This window comes from Cupressus sempervirens, chromosome 9, assembly GCF_028749045.1.
Source record: "Cupressus sempervirens isolate cs-2001-9-10 chromosome 9, ASM2874904v1, whole genome shotgun sequence".
In the NCBI taxonomy this organism is placed as follows: Eukaryota; Viridiplantae; Streptophyta; class Pinopsida; order Cupressales; family Cupressaceae; genus Cupressus; species Cupressus sempervirens.
Genome location: NC_143126.1, coordinates 421940811 through 421961472, shown reverse-complemented (window position 1 = coordinate 421961472; position 20662 = coordinate 421940811). Strand labels below are relative to the sequence as shown.

At 34.4% G+C, this 20662-nt stretch overlaps 2 protein-coding genes across 2 annotated transcripts; one reads left to right on the top strand and one right to left on the bottom strand.

The window, feature by feature from the left end:
* Positions 1 to 908: 908 nt before the first annotated feature.
* On the bottom strand, positions 909 to 11321 carry LOC149539094 (uncharacterized). The gene is made up of 4 exons (XM_089802517.1): positions 11261 to 11321; positions 10900 to 10974; positions 1228 to 1540; positions 909 to 1123 (listed from the first exon to the last, which is right to left on the bottom strand). Exons 3-4 carry the CDS (start codon positions 1427 to 1429, stop codon positions 909 to 911), a joined length of 417 nt encoding a protein of 138 aa, XP_089658643.1. The 5' UTR covers positions 1430 to 1540; positions 10900 to 10974; positions 11261 to 11321.
* On the top strand, positions 2381 to 12248 carry LOC149539093 (uncharacterized). Its single transcript, XM_089800443.1, has 2 exons — positions 2381 to 2650; positions 11135 to 12248. The coding sequence occupies exons 1-2, from the start codon at positions 2383 to 2385 to the stop codon at positions 11722 to 11724; spliced, it is 858 nt and encodes a 285-aa protein (XP_089656569.1). The 5' UTR covers positions 2381 to 2382; the 3' UTR covers positions 11725 to 12248.
* The last annotated feature ends 8414 nt before the right edge of the window (positions 12249 to 20662 follow it).

Here is a 20662-nt window from a genome sequence, read left to right as displayed (position 1 = left end):
CAGGGGGTCTTGAAGATCAATACTGATGGTTCTTCAAGGGGTAATCTAGGTCCAGCTGGTATTGGCGGGAGGAGATGCTATGGGCTCAGTGATTTTTATCTTTTCAATTTATGATGGGATCCAGTCTATTAACCTGGTGGAAGGTTTGGCTATTCTTGTTGCTCTTGAGAAAGCTCATGCTTTAGGATGGAGAAAATTAGCTTGTGAGTCTAACTCCTAGGTTTTGATCAACTTGATTAATGAACAGAAAGTAGCTAATGTTAACTGGCAATTGGCTAGGATTGTACAACAAATTTTGCATATTAGTTCTTTGATGGACATGGTGACTTTTGCGCATATTCCAAGGGAGTGGAATAGGGCTGCTAATTGTCTAGCGAAATGGGCTCAGAGCATGCCGATGGATGGAGAATTGAGGAATGGGAGCTGGCTCCTCAAGAGCTCCGTTTGGACTTAGAGAGCACCATTGATGAGGATAGGGAGGAGAATGGTGATAGATGATGGTTTTGGTTGTATTATCCCTGTTTAGATCTATTCTTTTGTTCTTTCTCGGGACTTTAGATCCTTGTTCTCTTTGTATTAGTGCTTTCTGATTTCTAATAAAATTTTTAACCTTTTTATTTCGAAAAAATCGAATAGAAAACAAAAATTTTCGAAAAAAATCGAATAGAAGACAAAAATAAACTGACAGAAACGTTCAAATCTATTGAAATACAAGCGGCTGTAAAACTCGCAACCAGGCTGAGCAAATTGCTTCTAAGCCTGATCCCTACAACAGCAAGCACAGAAAGCCTTTGATTTTTCGGCAGCGACAACGGATAGCCGTAAAGTCTATTATTCCCAACAAAAGAGTTCGCATTGAATCTCGGGAGGTTTACAGTTTGATTCACGAGCATCATGGGAATCATTCCCTAGAGATCATTGTATGACACATCGAAGGTACTGAGCCTCGCAAGAAGACCAAGCTGTGGCAGAATAACCTCGCTCATTTTGTTGCTACCCAGATCGATGACCTTCAGATAAGTGGAAGCCGCAAGTTGAGGGGGAATTGATCTCGTGACCTGATTGGTAGCGAGATTCACCATGACAAGATTCACAGGAAATTGCACTTCGACTGGAATCCCACCTGAAAGATCAAGCAACAGTTGGAAATGAAGGGCAAAATCGAGACTGTGAGTCAAAATCCAACAAAGTTGAGATTGTAAACCATCTCGTTGTTACTAGTGACACCTTCGAGCTCGGAGAATGTATCGTTGCAGGGCACCTGTAGCTTTTGCTTCATCCACTGCCTGAGCTTTCTAGGCGAGGTCGCAATCGATCCAATGACCCACGAGATGCAGACTGTCTTCAGGATCGATAGGCGCATTGTGCAAATCAAATCAGAAAAACAAAAAAAAACCCACAAGACCAACAGTTTGTCTGGCTTGTCCATCGTATGGAATTCGAACTCTGGATAGTTGGACTCTCAAAGCGTTTGCATCAAAAATACCAAGAGAACAAGAAGGGGTGCTAGATTTTTCTTCATTTTTAGTACGGGTTTCCACTGTTGACAATGAATTTATGAAAAGATTTCAGGGCAAGCGCTCATAAGATTTTACTAGATTTTTCCAGACTGAATAGATTTTTCCAGAAGAAGTTTTTCTAGACTGAATAGATTTTTTCAGAAGAAGTTTGATTTTTCTGTGAAAAAGCCTAAGATTAAGAGAAGAAATATTTTCATTTAATTTCTGAAGATATGTCAGATTATGAAAAGATATTGAAAAGATGTTGTCACACTTATTTATTATATTTTTATTAAGTTGTATCATCATATTAATGGTAGCTATAAAGTTAGGAAAAAAAATTATTTTAAGTAGAAAAATAAAAGCCAATTCATCACTGTAGCAGGCTACAACCAATAAGATTGAAAATAAATATTTTTCATAAAATTAGTAAAATATACTATATAAAATTGAAACTTTTTGAAAAATAAAAAATTCGACAAATTAATTAGGAAGGTAGCATTTTACTGAATGCCGTAATATCCTGCAGGCACTAATAAAATCTTTTGTCACACTCTATAGAGAATAAAAGAGCAGTAACATTTGTCAAAATGAATACTTCTATTAATTAAACCATGCGACTAATTTTTTGACTTTTTTTTTAACTTGACTCATATCCTCACATCCGTTGGACATAAATATGGCGATCCATGATAAATGACAGAAGCACCAATGGTCGGTGGTCAAATTCGAGGATTCTTAACTCTTGCGAAGACTTGGAAGACCCAAGTCTTTAAGTCGTCGAAGGCTCTATCATTTTAATTTAGAAAACCCTAACAAAGCACATCACAATGCTTCAGATATTTAACGATACAAGAGGTTAAGTAGGAAAAGTGATTCCATAATGGCGATCGAGGGAAATGGATCGGATCAGGGTTCAAATCCAGAGCGGGCCATTCTCAGTGTTAGCAATAGCAATGATTATTCCCACTTCTTCTCCACCGTCGATTGGCCTGCAGAGGATAGATTGGTGATGGCTTCTCCAGTTAATGGAGGCGCCTTTTATCCGATGGAAAAGAAGGCAGATGAATATCACAGCATATGCAGGAGCCCGATGTATGATCTCAACACTAATTTGACGGCAACGACAACACCCATCTACACAGAAACTGGTGATGATCTTTTTTCTTTTCCATTGCATCTCCTTCACTTCACAGTTTTATTATTCTCTCTTTCTGTGTTCACAGTGCAATTGAAATCATTATATAAATGCATTTCATAGTGCAATTGAAATCATTATATAAATGCATCAAACTATTAGTGATATGTAGGACAATAGACAGGTGAATGTTAAATACGCTACCCTAGACTGCAGGATGTGAAATAACATACTAGATAAATTTTAGTTCGTCCGTTCAAACAGCCAATTTCACGGACAGCAAAGATATATAATTTCTTTGTTGGATGTAACATCTTTATATTTCTATTTTAACGCATAAGTTCTTTTCCCATACGGAGAGGACTTCAAATCTTATTTTTAAGGAGAACGGTTTAATGATATTGGAAAAGAAAAATAGCTGTCATAAATTGGACTCAATCTGAAAAGTAGGATTTTTTATTATTATTAATTTTTAAAACTTTTGAAACATGCCATGTGTCTATAATATATTGTTTCAAAATTCTTTAGTTGCAATTGTTCGTAACTCTCTAAGTTCAGTTGAATTGTTCATGGTGTATATAAGCTCATTCACATATACAATTAAGACAACAAATCACAACTTTAGTTTTTGATATAAAATTAGAGTCTAAGTGATATTTAGAGAAAAACTAGATATAATAGTTATGAGATAAAATCAGAACATCAAGTTTTTGATTTATTAAAAAGCAGCCAGTAAAAAGGGGCTGACCCCAGAGTACAACAGGCTGCAAGCCAACCGGTAGTCATTCATTAGAAGTTCATCCTATAACTTTTTTAAACATAAAAGATAATCTATCTTCACAATAACGATCAATGTCCATACTACTAACGACATCTACAAAAAAGTACATAATATCTAACCGATTAAAATAAAAAAACATAATAGCAGCACATATTACAGGTGTTGCTTTGTTTATGACAGTGTTTCAATGTATATAGATTAGCCCCACTAGGTACAATGTTTATAAACAACCAAAACATCAAAAAACAACAAAACATAAGCATAGGGGCTAATTCCCCTCTTTATCTCTCAGGTCCTTCTTTCCAACCCCATCCTCCTCCTCCTTCATGGGTTTGTCTAGCATGGTCTTGACCCAATTATCTACTAGGGAGTTGTAGAGTGAGCGAGATGCTTCATTTTCCTTTCCTATGTTCGTATGCTCATTACTGACCTACAAAAGATACATAGTAGTTGCCACCAAATGCATAAACTTAGTGGTATACTTAGCAAGGGTCTCAAATTTCCTATACAACACCTCTTTGTTATCTACAAGCTCATCCATGGAATTTTCTAGCCTATCCATCTTGCAATTCTTAAATTTAGATTTAAATTAAATAAAGTTTTTAACCAATAAGTTTTTAATTTAAGTTTAGTTTAGTTTAGTTTGTTTTATTTAAAGTTTTTAATTTAAATTTAGTTTAGTTTAGTTTAATTTTATTTAAAAGTTAGTTTAAAGATAGTTTGGTTTTAATTAATAGCATGTGTAATTAATCTAAATTATATGTTTTTTTAAATCTATTTTGTTTTAATTATAATGTGACTTTATTTTTTAGATAGTATGAGTTTTCTTCTAGTACATAATGATAATATGTTTTGATTTTAAATAGATTATAGATTTAAACAAACTATTATTAAAATAAAGTTATTTAGTTATATGTGAGACATTAATTTAAATAGTGAGTTCTTTTATTTAACATTTCGAATAAATAGGTTTTATATTAATAAAACATTCAAATCATTAGTTAAATTATTAATTGATATTTTACCTAATAGATTTATTTTGATTAAAGATAATAGGACTTAAATTTTTTTTGTAAATTATGTTTGACTTTTGTTTAAAGGATGCGAGATTTTAAAAGTATATAAAAAAGTAACATTGTGACAACTTTTAATATTGAAAATTGGATTGTTAATTTATTTAATCGGTTTAATGATGAGAGTTAAATTAACGATTTATTCATGTATGAAGATTATAAAACTTAAGATAGAATGTCCAAATATTGTTCGGAGAACCATGATTTATACCTTACAGTGATTCAATCATATCAAACTTAGAGAACTTAATTATTAATTTTTTAAAATAAAATAAAAATTATGTGTTTTTGGTAAGAATGTTTGATTCAAATGAAAAACTCTTTAAATTCCACATTTGAGAGACAAGAAAGTGATCTAGTCTTTCCATGATTTGTGGGAACCCCACTCTCTTGTTAGTCCAAGTGTAAAAGCCATGTTTTCATAAAACATCATGTAGGCTATTATCTGATACAAATGTAGCAAAGTCTTGCATTGTTTTAATGGGTGGAGCTATACCCCCACATTTCTTGTATGATTTGAGAATGGCATTGAAATCCCCTACCAGAATGAAATACTAATCAACCTACTATTGAATAATTCTAGTAAGAGCATCCCACAAACTTTTCTTATCTTGTGTCAAAGTAGGCCCATATATGTTGATAAGAATGAAAGTTTATCAAACCATAAGCACTTAATCACTTGAAAATTATAATCTTGCTACAAACACTGGCCTTGACTAACCTTAGGATTCCATAATATAGCTAAACCACCAAATGCACCCATACTTGGACTATGTATAGCTTTCTAGTATGGCTATTTATCCATAGTTTTGGAAAAGGAAACCTGAGACAACTTTGTCTCCCGTAATAACACCACGTCTACTCATGAAGAGTTAAGTGCTTTCTTGACTCTCTGACTCTTATCAAAGGCATTAATGCCTCTGACATTCCATGATAGAATCTTCATTTCTAGAAAGAAAAACACTCAGTTCTTCTTGCTAATATTTTTAGATGTGAGAACTTCTGATCAAGTGTAATTTGAAGGCCTTCTGCCACCTCCTCTTTCATTTTGACACTCTTTGGTTTCCTCCCTCTAGTTTTTGGAGTTTTCACCCTGCAATTTTTATTCAAAGGAGATTGCATAATTGATAAAGTTTGGGTTGGATCAAAAACAAACTTTCCAACTTTAGTATCTATTTTAATCATCTGGTCATTATCTTCTATCTTGTCTACAGTTGTTTTAGTTGCCTTTTGCAAGCATGAGGAGCTCCAATTCTTTTAAATTGAGCACATTATCAGCTTCTCTCACTTGCTCATCCTACTTAACATCCTTTGTTGAACACATAAGGCTCTGCTTGTTGTACATCAACTCATATATTTGCACGTCTAGAGCTACATTCTGATTAAACTATGCATCTTGTGCCATGACTACATTTTTTGTTATACCCATTCCTACTTCAAAAATATAAATACCATTCAGAATGTTGCTAACCCCATAATCATCACACCTATAATGATCCAGTGATACTTCTTGGTGATCTGGGGACAACTCATTCATACATTGGAGCCTACCTCCATGTTTTTCCTTCTTAGTAATTTGATTAGAGCTAATAGGTGTGTTATCACCACCCATTCTCTAACAATTTTGGTAGGAACATTCTTCAATTTCTATACATGCTCCTTCCTCAATGGATATTTCCTTGATCATGGCAGAAGAAAGAGACTCCAAGATATTTTTGGCAAGTTTCTCCATTTGTGCCTTCGATAACCCTTATACCTTAAGATCTAAAAACTTTAAGGGAATTTCAATTGGCTTGTTCTGAAACATTAGCTCCTATGTGATGTTAGTGATTTCATGTGCAAGAGCATTCATTCCTATAGTATAATTTTGATGATGGGAGACTATCAAATCATTGCAATTTATTTTCTTGGGCCTATTTGTTATCTTTCCATTCAAGATTTCTTTAGTATTCATAATTTAGCATGTCTCAGTCTCTTCACTAGTAGGATGTGGTGGAGACCAAGAGATAGTTAATTGTGATGATTTTTTCAGAATCCTTCCAAAAATGAACAAAAAAAATTTCATGTAAGAATTTGGTATAGCTCTGATACCATGTAAGAATTTTCCTTAGGGAAAGATTCACCCAAGATCGTAGAACTTAAACACAAGCACAACTGTAGACTAAAAAAGAAGTATGATCAATATATAAGAGTATGTCCTCATACATTGCTCTATATTGTATATACAAACACACTAGGAGTGCCTGTATATAAAGGCCTCTTAGGAAGCACCTAGAATGTCTCTAAAAAGAGCTAGGAGATAAGATAAGCATGACAACTAAGCACACATCTTATCCATCATTCTAGATGAGAGGATGAGAATGACAAGATGTATCCCAAGTACAGATGTTATGGACACCATGTGTTTAATTAGTGTGCTAACTCCTATGTTGTAGACACCATGTGCATAAAAGAGGTGTGAACTCTTGTGTTGTCAACATGACAACTCACAAGAGTGCACATACTCCTAGGTGACTAATAAATAAATATTAAAATAATATATTAACCTAAGTAAACTTAAGTAAGTGTAAATAGTGAATACTTATTTACACTAGCATCCCCCCTTAAGTGCGACTTAGGGGAATGCACTTAAGTTCACAAAAACTAGGATGAAATGCATAATGGGTCCTGACTACTAGGCCATGTTAGGCACCCATGTACATAATGAAAATGAAATCTCTCATAAAGCAAAGAAAGAGGGAAAACCTCGTAGGAAAAACCTTCCCTCAAAAAGAGAGATGAAAAGAACAAAGATGCATGGATGGATGGAGTAATTAAGACCCCCCCATTACGACATACATTAAGTATATACAAGAGAGAAATGGGAGAAGGACAAAACCCCTAAGAGGAAAAAGTCCCCTGCATAAAGAAGAAGAAGAAGGAGACAAGGTAGTCCCCCCCTAAAGGTAGTGTGTTGATCAGTGAGAAATCCTCCAATGTAGATGTTGATTCTTGACCATTGAATGATGTTCCTCCCCTTTGGAAGAAACAATGGTAGAGGTACTAGTGAGATGCTTTCCCTATATGTATAAAAAATTTCTATGATGAAAAATGTCTTTGAAACTTGTTCAAGTGTCCCTGTGTCGATAGTGATAGTGGCTTCTTCCAAAACTGCTGAGAAGACATGTAGATCTAGCAAGGATTGATGTAGAACTTATTTCAAAAAACCAACAGTCTCCTCAAATGATAGAGAGGCCTCCTACAACTATTGTACATAAGTATCCATAATCACATTAGCCTATAAAGACTGATCATGTAGAAAATGGACATGAGGGTCAAAGTGAGCCCTCGCAACAATTGTAGAAGGATCATCCTCATCAAAAAGAAGCAGGATATCATCAAAGAAGTCCTCCAAATCTATTGTGTGTGACTCCACAAATAGAGCTGAAATTTCTGGCAAGAAGTCATCTCTTGGAACTAGAAGACAAAGTGTACCCTTTTGTGCTGAAGTTCATGAATCTGTTACTGTGGCAATGAATGAAGAATTCACCTCAAAAAGAAGACAAATATCATCTAGGATGTCTCCCACATCTTCAAAGTGAGACTCCATGAACAACTGTGCAATGTCTGGTAGGAAGTCATCGCATGAAGGTAAAGTAGGAAGACATGAAGTGTCTTGCTGCACTGAATTCAAAGCATCAAGATTAGTAGGAGCAACAGGAACATCTGGAGGTGTGGTCACATCTAGAGTTGAAGAAACCATAGTTGGAGTGACTGCATGTAGAATGTCCTTTGGAGATGGAGGAACACATGGGTCTTCATATGCTTCCCAAATAGACATCCAAATATCATAAGGAAAACTTGTCATTCTAAGAGGAGCAAAATATTCGTTACTCATATTGTTATACAGAAAGTGACGAAGGTGCACAAGATGTGTCCAATTAAAATGTGGTGGCAATGAATAGAGATAAAGAAGCAATTCTTGATGGGCTCTTATATGATCAAGTATCAAAGCACTCCATTTGTGATAGTTCCTTATTGTCAATTGTGGTCTAATACTAGACTGACAAATCTGAAAAGACTCCATGAGATCAATCAATGAACCTCCAAAGAATCAAAGAACACCCCCCCCCCCCCCCCCCCCCCCAAATGAATGATTTAGGCACTTGGTAGCCACTTGCCAATTTAGGGCCTATTTCTGAAAGTAGTATTTCTATTCACAGAACCTATAATATGATTACAGATCTGAAAAGTAGACAAAAAAAATCCACTTTCAAAAAAATGGAACCTTATTTGGAGTCCAAATGAGCCCGAACTAAGCATTTTAAGTGGCAAAAATTGAGATTTGTGAATTGCAAAAAAATTCAGGAACAAAGATCTCAAACCACCTACACCAATGTGTAGATCAAAAAATTCTACTCCAAAACAAAACAAAATTGCTTGCAAAAAGGAGTTTGTATGAGGGCGATATCACTGTTTGAAAATCATTGCTATTGTTATTTTTCTTGAATCGTCATCGTCATGCCTCCAAAAATCAAATGGCTCTAGATTTTGCCTCAGATGTCTAATTTGGATGAAACAAAATCCGATTTGGTAGTTTTTTGACCTTCTGAATGTGATGCAAATATCTGATTTGCACCAACAAGCACCAATCTTTACCTACAAAAAATCTCTCTTATGGCCTGATGGCCAAAAAATTTCTAGAAAATAATGCAAATTCAAAAAAAAAGTAGAGATGTAGATGAAAAAAATGGAAATTTGGAAATTAAATCTATAGATTTGAAATGATCATACTAGTTCTACAAATCGGTCCTTCAGGTGCCAATTTGAAAAAAAAAATTGCCTCACAATCGACTTTGGCCAAGGGTAGCCAACTTTATAGCCAATTTTTACCAAATCAACATTTTGAATGCAATAGCAAGGTCAGATCTAGCTCTAGACACTCCTAATGATAGTGACATTCTAGATTTGAGCTGAGGTGTTGAAGCAACAATGGTCTTGAACGACTTTGTAAAGAGAGATTCTCCAAGAGCTTTGATACCATGTAAAAATTTGCCTTAGGGCAAGATTTACCCAAAATTGTAGAACTCAAACACACGCACAACTATAGACTAAAAAAAGAGTATGATCAATATATCAGAGTATGTCCTCACACATTGCTCTATATTGTATATACAAACACACTAGGAGTGTCTATATATAAAGGCCTCTTAGGAAGAACCTAGAATGTCTCTAGAAAGAGCCAAAAGATAAGATAAGCATGACAACTAAGCACATGTCTTATCCATCATTCTAGATGAGAGGATAAGAATGACAAGGTGTATCTTAAGTAAAGATGTTGTAGACACCATGTGCTTAATTAGTTTGCTAACTCTTGTGTTATAGACACCATGTGCATAAAAGAGGTGTGAACTCCTATGTTGTCAACATGACAACTCACAAGAGTGCACATACTCTTGAGTGACTAATAAATAAATATTAAAATAATGCATTGACCTGAGTAAACTTAAGTAAGTGTAAATGGTGAATACTTATTTACACCAACACTTCACTATACTTGCAATGACATATAAATCCTGTCCATATGATTTACCAATAAACTATATTTTTATTGCTCCTTTCTCTGTGTATTCAAATTTTTTTGGTGACATTTATTATTATATTTGTACCTCTTGACTCATCCAAATTGCCCAAATTCAATCTTTCTTACAAGTTTTATAAAAACTGTTTCTCTTACCACAAAAACTTATTTATTTTTAATTTACTTTTCTTTGATAGTAGAATAAAAATATATTTATCTATAAATTATTTATAATTGTGAGATCTACATTAATTATTCTATATATTTTTACATTTGTTTTCAAATTTTTATCCATTTTACAAAAAATATAAAATATAATGCATTTACGACCAACTGTAATGCATTTAATACCTTATGTGTACTTGTACTTATTGTGAAAAATCTTAACAATTTTTTTACTGCTTTGGCAGACCTGTATTCTGTATTCTTCTACATCATACAAATATGAGAATTAGCTTGCTAAATATCACATTCCCTACAATAAATATTCGGTCTTACAGAGGATAGAATAGATCCTTGAGACTCCACTGGCCTTAGTCACAACTTTTTAACGATCTACCTTATCAAAGGTTTGTGACAAATTCTATATTCTCAACTGACAATCTTTACAATTTAAGCTTTCAGAAAAAAACACTCTGAAATAACCCTTGGCGATTATACTACAACAAGATCTCGCTGATCTCTTTTCAGACTTCGATAAATATGTAAACTTTTTATGAAAATTTCGGAGAAAATACGATATATTTCAGAACTACTCAAACAAAAATAATGAGCAAACATTCTCCTCCCAGGGAAAAAATCAAAAAGATAATCAATAATATCAAAAGAAAATGGGTCCAAATTCTGACCTCTTCCAGCTGATTCGCAATGAAAAATTCTCTCTGAAAAGATAGCGGCAATTGATAGGCGCACTCCTTATAGTCCTGAAATAATTCAGTGCAAAACATAAACGAATGATATAACAGTCAGACCAACAAATTTTACAGTCCTAAAGATGTTATTATGTGCAGTTAATTTTCCTCGATTTCCGTAAATATGAAAGAATTTTTCACAATTGTAATGCTTGTATTTCTGGTGGTTTAGTGTTATGTGTAGGTGGAAAAAGTAAGAGAAGAGTAAGAAGAAAAGAGTATGAGCAGCGTGAGGCGAAAGAAGCAAATTCGAATGCCCAGAAGAAGAGGCGTCGTTACAGAGGAGTGAGAGAGAGACCGTGGGGCAAATGGGCCGCAGAAATCAGAGACCCAAACAGAGCAGTTCGTGTTTGGCTGGGCACTTTCTCCACCGCAGAAGATGCAGCAAAAGCCTACGATGGTGCCGCTTTGAAATTCAGAGGAAGAAGGGCCAAATTGAACTTTCCAGAGAAGGCGTCCCTCTCTAATGTCAATGTGAATTCAAGTCAGATGAATCATGTGAACAATAGCAGTGTGAACAATCCAAGATTAACAGATTCCTTTTTCCAACCGACTCATGAAATGTCAGGCTTACCTAGGGTTGCCGCAGCTAATTCTGACCCGCTTTATTCTGCACCATGTTTGTCTGAATTGGCCGACATTAATATGGAAGTCGTGAATAAAGGTGGAAATGATGGCTACCTACCATATGATGATTCTCAGCGTTATTCTGGATTTACAAGGCACCAACGACGCCACTTGGCTGCATTGTCGTCAACATGAAATGATTAGCTGAATTGTTAAAGTTGTATAAGCAAAAGTCATCTGGGTTTTGGACCTGCCAATGCGGATGGAGTTCTGAGTGAGTATTAGATTACTCATTTAAATGATCATTTTCATTGAATTGGTCATTGCATAGTGTGAAACAACCAGATTCGGCTGACGAATTCAGTGCTTTTTCCTCTTGGCATTTTATTGAGTTTATTATTCCCCTAGTGAACTGTAATCTCAACTCATTTGGACTTTACACGCCCATGTGTCTGCTGAACATGAGGTGGAGCTAACATGACTGGTGTCTTCTTTTTAATGGTTGGACCTAATTTCAAATGCTTATCTATTTGTTGGATAGGCTATGGCTTTAGAAGAAGCTGGGCATCACAACGTGTCACTTATTGCAGTTGTCTGCACAATGAATGATGTCTTGACTCTTCCATTGTCATATCTGGACAGCATAGCTTCTCTATGCAACTTATGGCTGTATTATCATTATGTCCTCTTTTTAAAATTCATTCTCATTTGCCTTTAAATATATTCATTTACTCGTGTGAACTCTAAATAGCAAGGTCTGTTATACAACAATGAATAAAATAATTGATTTAAAACATTTTTTATATGTATTTTCATATAAATTCATGTTTTTGATAATTTATTTTTCATTGTAGCTTACAGGTACTCGGTGGAGAGCATTGTAGCTAAGGACCATGATTAAGATTTCTGTTTTTTAATTTTATTTTTTGTTTGCATATCAGCTTGTTGTTTATCAAGCTTAATGCAATACCTAATTAGTTTGAAACTTTGATACAATTTTGATTCACAATAAACTTTATCACTGGTCAAGTCAGAAGTTTATCATTTGCAATATGTCATTGTCATATGATTTATGATCTTCTTATTCATATTTAAAGTATGCCTTCTCTGTTATGCATCTAATCATTTATCATTTATTATCATTACAAACATATAGCAAATCTGAAACTGAAAACAATACATTACATTTGCAAACTTTATCACAGTTCTTGTTTTAAAAAATCATTGTCATGACTCCTAATTTCAGATTTTCTATGAATATAAAAGTATAAATAAAAATAAACTTTAACATACTTGTACCCTAAGTACCCATTCATCCCAGTCTATAATCAAATTATTGATGTGTATATTCCATTATTTAAAGTTAGTGCCATTGATTTCTTTAATTTCTAATTTAGATATACTAACCATATTTTATAGATAGATGTTCTTTGTATATTCTTTTAGACAAACTGAAATTGTTATACAAATCTTGTTTCCAAATATAATGTTTGAATTTATTAAACTTTCATATCAAATGAGAAGATGTTAAGATCATGAAATATTTTCTATGTTAATGAAAGAGGACATATATACAAAACTGTTATCATTAATATTCACAATTTTCTGTTGTGTTGTAGGCTCTTGCCTTCAATTTATAATTTTAAAAATTATCAAAATATTTTTTAAAAATCACATTTAAATATTTTTACATTACAATATATTTTAATATAAAAATATTTATCATTGACAAATCATTTCCAATTTATAATATAAATGTAATGTTAGTATCTTAACATATTAATATTCTGTTTTATTTTGTTTAAATTCAAAAAAATTTAAAATATAGTTGATCTAATTCATAGTTTCATTTATCTATACTTTTGAAATTATTGCACTACAAGAGGGGTATGCTTCCGCGAAATTCACTTCTATAAGACCTCAAATTGGGCCAATCAAATTGAAGTTAGATAATTTCATGGATTTTAGAAATTAAAAATCTTTTATATAAACATTAGAAAAATCAAAAATCAAAATCCAAAGTAAAAATTCTTAGATGTGATTGGTTGAAATAAAAAAGAGAAATCATTATTTAAGTAAAAGTGATTGCAATAGTATGAGCGTATGGCAAATACAATTAGACAACAACATAATCATTCTTCATAATGTTGACATATTTTTTTAACAATTTTTTTCCAAAAAAAACACTTTTAAACTCCAAATAAATGTACTACTCAATAACAATTTTAGTTAGAATGAAATTCAAACTATGCTCCTTTATAGAAGACTATGTAAACACTCAAATATGGAGTTATGTAAATGGAATATCAATACCTATGAAAAAATTGATTTATGAAAATATTAGTGAAAAATATCAAAAAACCCATATAATTTTCCAAATCCCCCAAAGATGATCGTTATATACCCTTGTCAAATTCCAAGACCCAAGTTTTAAGAGGAGTCTCATAATATTTTGTAATAACATGTCATGGTTAACTACCAACTCATAAAATGCAATTTTTAATATATAGACCTTCTAGAGATGTTTTATGTTTTTCACAATGCCATGTCATAAGTTTGTGACTATTCTTGGCCAATATGGTTATCTTTGTCTTAAAAATATTTGTGCATCATAGTTGCTCTTACATTACAAAGTTAAGACTAACTTTTGGATCCTGCAATTGTTAATGTAGAGACCAATTGAACTATTTTTTATTAAATTAAAGATCTTAAACAACTCCACATCACAATAATTAGAATTAGTTAATTACAAATTATATCAATATTGCCTTAGGCCAAAATTTATCTATATGACTTATAAATTAGAGTGATTTAAGATAGAAGCACATTTCATAGACAACTCAATTGTCATTGCAAAGCTTTCAAAACTATTATTATCCTAACAACTTACAACATGTTCATATTCTTATTTAAAAAAATTGAAGCATGTTTCATAAAAAATTCATTTATCATTGCAAAGCATCCAAAATTAGTTTATCCAAACAACTTACAACATGTTAAGATTGATACTTAGAGATGTGTCTTTCATATAGAAAGGGATGTAATATTATTTTATGTCCAATTTCCAAACTATGATGTTAGTGAGAACAATAAAAATAATTCATAAAAGTAATTTTAAATATAGCCCAATATAAATACAAAAAGCCAACATGCTTCATATTCAAAATGCACATCACTAATACATGTTGTTCATTATTTTTATACACAGCACTAGACCTACCCCTTCCTTCTAATATAATTATTATATGAACTTGTTATGAATCTCAGAACAAGACGTACTACAATTTAATGTATGACCTTGTAATCGTAAGAATTTAATCATAATTAAGAACCCTATTAAAAATAGTCAATCAAATTTGTTTGTCATCACTTATACACTTAACATACTAAATGTTATCAATGTTCTTTGATATAATTAAATTTAAATATTGTTGTGGGATCCAAGGATGTTACAATCCCAAGGCTAGATTGAAAAGGGGTTATCATGGGTCCCAAGGCACCTACGGATCATGGGGATCAACCAAAAGTGGTGTTGGATTTGGATGGTCCTATGGTCTCGCTATTGGACTCAGTGGTTGACTCTATCTTGTCTAGGCTCTCTCTAAGTTTGGTTGGAAAGTTTGTGTCATTCAACCCTACTATGGACATGGTCAGGAAATGGTGCTCATCTAAATGGATGCTTGTGGGTTCCATGACCATCTCAACAATGTTGGGGTCACTCTTTCTCTTCAACTTCACAACCAAGGTTGATAGAAATATCATTTTCGAAGGCTCATGACATTTTGGTAAGAACCTTTTAGCACTAGCAAAATAGAGGTTGGGATTTAATTCAAGCTAGGACCTTCATAGGCTTGCTCTAGTCTAGGTTAGGCTCTTGAGGCTCCCTTTGGAGTTCTAAGATGAGAAAGTGTTTAGATGGGTTGGGGATTCTTTTGGGTATTTTATTAAATTTGACACCACCACTAGTACCAAACATAGGCTGGGGTTTTCTATGCTTTGTGTTAATGTAGTGGTGAATAAACCTCTTCCTACCTCTGTGGTAATATAATCAAAATGGGGTGGTTGGTCTCAACCCATATTATATGAGAATGTTGCCCCCTTCTACCAAAAATGTAATAAGTTTGGGTACTTGGTTATAGACTGTAAACCCTCCCTCAATAATGAGAGGTGGGAGGAAAATATCTCCTCTCCTATAGTGATCGAATGTGGATGCTCAATGAGAACAAAAAATAGTTTTTAGAGGAGGCCGAGACACCTTTGACTCTCAAGAAGGTGTTACATATGGAGTCAAATTCTCCTCAACCTATGGTAGGAAATATGGGTCCTTAGGATGTGGAGGAAGGGTCGACCAAGGAAACTAGATTGGAGACACCTACAAAAGCTCAAGTAAATAATCACTAAGAGGATAAGGGGAATCCTTTGGAAAAATTTATTTTAAGGGTCTTAACTCATGTAGGGAAAGGTGGACCAGATCTTGAGGAAGGGGAGACTCCCTCAATGGAGGTTACTATGGGAACAACTCAAGTGGTGGGTATAGTGAATAGTTTCATGGGACTATTGAAAGAGGTTGAGAAGACACAAATGGACTTGGATCCCATCCAAAACTCCTCAAGAGTGAGAAATAACAACCCCTCCCCCCCCCAAGATGATTGGTATTGTAGACGTATTCATCCTGAGGATTGTTGATGTTCACTCACTACATCCTTCCTCCCCAAGCTCCTAGCAGGTAGTGGATACCCCAGACAGTAATGTTAGTTGGATTGTACCCAAGAGAAAAATGAGAGGTATTGGAGAGGTAGATGTTGGTTCAACTATGAAAGTTGAGAGACCCTCAACCAAGGTGATTCACCACAAGGAGGCAGTGAGGGATATAGTGTAGGGTAAGCAAAAGACCCTAGAGATACAAAAATAGAAAAAATGAAAATTATTTCTTGTAATGTGAGGGGATTCAATAGCTCCAAAAAATAGTATGAAATCAAACAAAGGATCTTTGAGTTGAAAGTTAATATACTTCTTATACAGGAGGTTAAAATGACTACTCATACTTTTTCTAAATTTCTTGAGTATGTTTGGATATTGCTTTAAAATTATCTTACATTGTCACTAGTGGGGCTTCTGGGGGTATAGAAACTCTTTGGAACCCTAATAATATTATGGGTAAGGAGATCCATATAAATCCTCATTTGATTGTTGTTGATTTTGTCTCTAGAACCCATAGATTGAACTTGTTTAATTTCCATTCCACTAACAATAGGAATGAGAGAATTAGGATATGGGAGGAGGTGAGTAATATAGCCTTCTTGATGAGGATTGAAAACATTTTATGTATGGGGGATTTTAATACACCCCTTTATGCCTTAGAGAAGATGGGAGGCTTAGAGGACTTCTATGAAAGTATGTATGATTTGACAGATTTCCTGGGGCAAAATAACCTCCTTGATATTTATCTCCAAGGATACCCCTTTACCTGGTCAAACAATGAGATGGGGAATAATCTTATCGAGGTTAGGTTAGATCATGCTCTAATCTTTGCTAATTGGGACATTCTCCCAAGTACCTCCCTAACAACCTATCCTAAGACCATATCTAATTATTCCATAATTCTATTTTCTTGGAATGAGATAAAAAGGATTAAAAAAAAAACTTTTAGATATGTGATAATGTGGCACTCACACCTAGATTTCAAATATTGTATCATTCAATGGTTGAATATCCATGTTCACGGTTCAACAATGTTCCACATTGCTAGGAAGTTACGATATGAAAAGAGGTTAGAGGGTGGAGAAAGTCATCTTTTAGTGACATTTTTAAGGAGAAGAAGACTAAATGGGAACTTAAGATCCTACAAAATAATATGGCTAGAAACAATCTATCTTATGAAGCCCAACAAGAGGAACTTTCCTACCATGTCCAACAAAATATGTTATTAGAGAGAGATAATCTTTTGGAAACAATGTTCAAGGGTTCAATCCCTTGTTGAGGGTGACAAAAGTATTGCTTTCTTTCCATAGGATGACCTCAAAAAGAAAAAAAAGATTAATACTATAAACAAAATTGATGGATAAGAGGAGGAGGATATGGAGGAATGGGCATCAAACTACTTTTAGGAAATATATAATCCTCCCACATTCAACCTAGATATCAAAACTAAGACATCATTATTACAACTTTTGAACTCAATCATTCATGAATAGATGAACAAAGACCTGACTATGAAGGAGAGGAAGTGAAAAAAGTTGTGTTTGTAATGGGCCTATAAAAAGCTCTAGGACCTTATGGTTTTTCCTAGCATTCTTCTAGGAGATTTGGGAAATTGTCAAGTATGATGTAACCTACACTACTTGAGACTTTGTTAGAACTAGAAAGTTGCTAAAAGAGCTCAACCATAACTTTATATTCTGATACCAAAAATTGATGAACTAACACAACTGGGGGAATTTAGACCTATAAGTCTATGCAACATGATTTGTATGATTTTATCTAAGGTGATTGTTAACTACATTAAACCCATTCTGGACAAGTTCATTGGCCCCTATCAAAATGTGTTTGTCATAGGCAAACAAATTCTAGATGTGGTGATTACTAGCCATGAGGTGATTCATTTAATGGACATGCACGAGAACCTAGGTATGGCCTTAAAACTTTATATCTCTAAGGCTTATGAAAAGGTGAGGAGGGAGTTTTTATTTACAATTCTCATCAAGCTAGGATTTGCAATATTTTTGTTAGAAAAGTTCATGAAGTAGTCAATATGGTCCATTTTTCTATTTTAGTAAATGGCACCCCATGGATATTTTTCACATCTTTCTAAAGTCTTTGATAAGGGGACCCCCTATCACCTTATTTATTCATCATTATTGTGAAGGTTTTGGGAAGAAACTTAATTTCTCTTTCCCAATAGAACAAAATCAAAGGCACAAGACTTGGCTCCTCTCTTCCACTACAAGTGCTACAATAATTTGTTGATGATACTTTCCTTTGTGGTATCTCCTTGATCCATGAAGCCAAGGCCTAGAAAACATTACTAAATAAGTATGAAGAGGTTTTAGGTCAAGAAATAGATTATTAGAAAAGAAATGTTTACTTCTCCAACATGGAAAATGATCTTAGGTGAAAAGTGATTATAATTATGGACTGTGAGGAAGCTAATTTACTGGACACCAATCTTGGCCTCCTACTTATGGTTAAGGGGGTCACTTGCCAGTACTAGAATGGGCTGGTGGAATGTATACAAATAAATATTATTGATAGGAAAGGAAAGATCTAAGAAATATAGGAAAACTCCAACTCCCCTCATCTTCCTTACAAGGAATTCTGGTGTACTTTCTATCCCTCTTCAAACTTCTAGGGAGATATAAGGACATTATTGAGAAGAGTTAATAGAATATTCTCTAGTCAAGGATGGAGGAGAAGACAAGATTAAATCTTGTCAATTGGTAAAAAGTTTCCAAACCCAAGCCCTTGGGTGGTTTAAACATTAGGAAGATCGATAATTTGAATAGAGCCCTTCCATCTAAGGTGGGGTGGAGACTGGCGAATACCAAGAGCAACTAGTGCACTATTATTTGTGTTAAATATTTAAGGGGAGACTCTTTCCATAACTATCTCTATAATAGTTGTCTCCCCTAGGGTCCATAATTTGGAATAACATAATACACAGCCAAAACATTTTGAGGAATGGCATAAAATGGGTGTTAGGGGATGGAGCTATGATAAACTTAAGGGAGGACTACTAGGTTAATGAAGGGTCACTTACCTACTCTAAGTTTTAGTCGGCTATGTAGTATTATTCAAATCAATTTGGAGGTCTAGTGAGGTAATTGTATTACCCTTGAAAACAAATAGAAGAGATTACATGTCAATGATAATATTATGGAGACTTTAAGGGAAGACTCTTTCCATAACTATCTCTATAATAGTTGTCTCCCCTAGGGTCCATAATTTGGAATAACATAATACATAGCCAAAACATTTTGAGGAATGGCATAAAATGGGTGTTAGGGGATGAAGCTATGATAAACTTAAGGGAGGATTACTAGGTTAATGAAGGGTCACTTACCTACTCTAGGTTTTAGTCGGCTATGTAGGATTATTCCAATCAATTTGGAGGTCTAGTGAGGGAACTATATTACCCTTGACAACCAATAGAAGAGATTACATGTCAATGATAATATTATGGAGACCAGGTTTCTCATATGACTTTAGTAAACTATTGATAAATGTCATATCCCAACAACCCCCATGGAAGATGTGTTAGTCTGAAGCTTGATCCCCTTAGGAGAATTCACTACTAAATCTACCTACACTTATTGGCATGGAGGGAGGTGATGCTCTAAATTATTGGAAGCATGTTTGGCACCCATAGACTCTACCTAATATTAATTTTTCCTGGTGGATAACTTTGCATGGGAGCATTTTCACCATTGACAATCTAAAAAAAGGGCTTCTAGTTGGAAAATTGTTATGTTCTTTGGAATAATGTTGAGGAATCCATCTCCGAACTTCTCATTCATTGTCCCTATGCCATGGAGATCTATAGAAAGATCCTTTCCAAATGGGAGGTTCAGTGGTGCTTAAACCATCAGTTTGTTGATTGGAAAGGCCCATCCCCCCACCCATTCTGAAGATCCTTATGGGAGGTCACCCTCCCTTGTGTGATTTGGTGAATTTGGAAGAAGTTTAATAACCTATGACCCCCTTTGACCCATTAAATGACGACATATGTCCCTAGGGGTCCTAGGACCTCTAGGGACATATTTGAATGGGTAATATGGGTCAAAGGGGGTCATAGGGTGACCTATGACCCTCTTTGACCCATTAAACGACGACATATGTCCCTAGGGGTCCTAGGACCCCTAGGGACATATTCCAATCGTTCATATGGGTCAAAGGGGTTCATAGGGTGACCAATGACCCTCTTTGACCCATTAAACGACGATGTATGTCTCTAGGGGTCCTAGGACCCCTAGGGACATATTCGAATGGGTAATATGGGTCAAAGGGGGTCATAGGGTGACCTATGACCCTCTCTGACTCATTAAACGATGACATATTTCTCTAGGGGTCCTTGGACCCCTAGGGACATATTCGAATTGTTCATATGGGTCAAAGGGGGTCATAGGGTAACCTATGA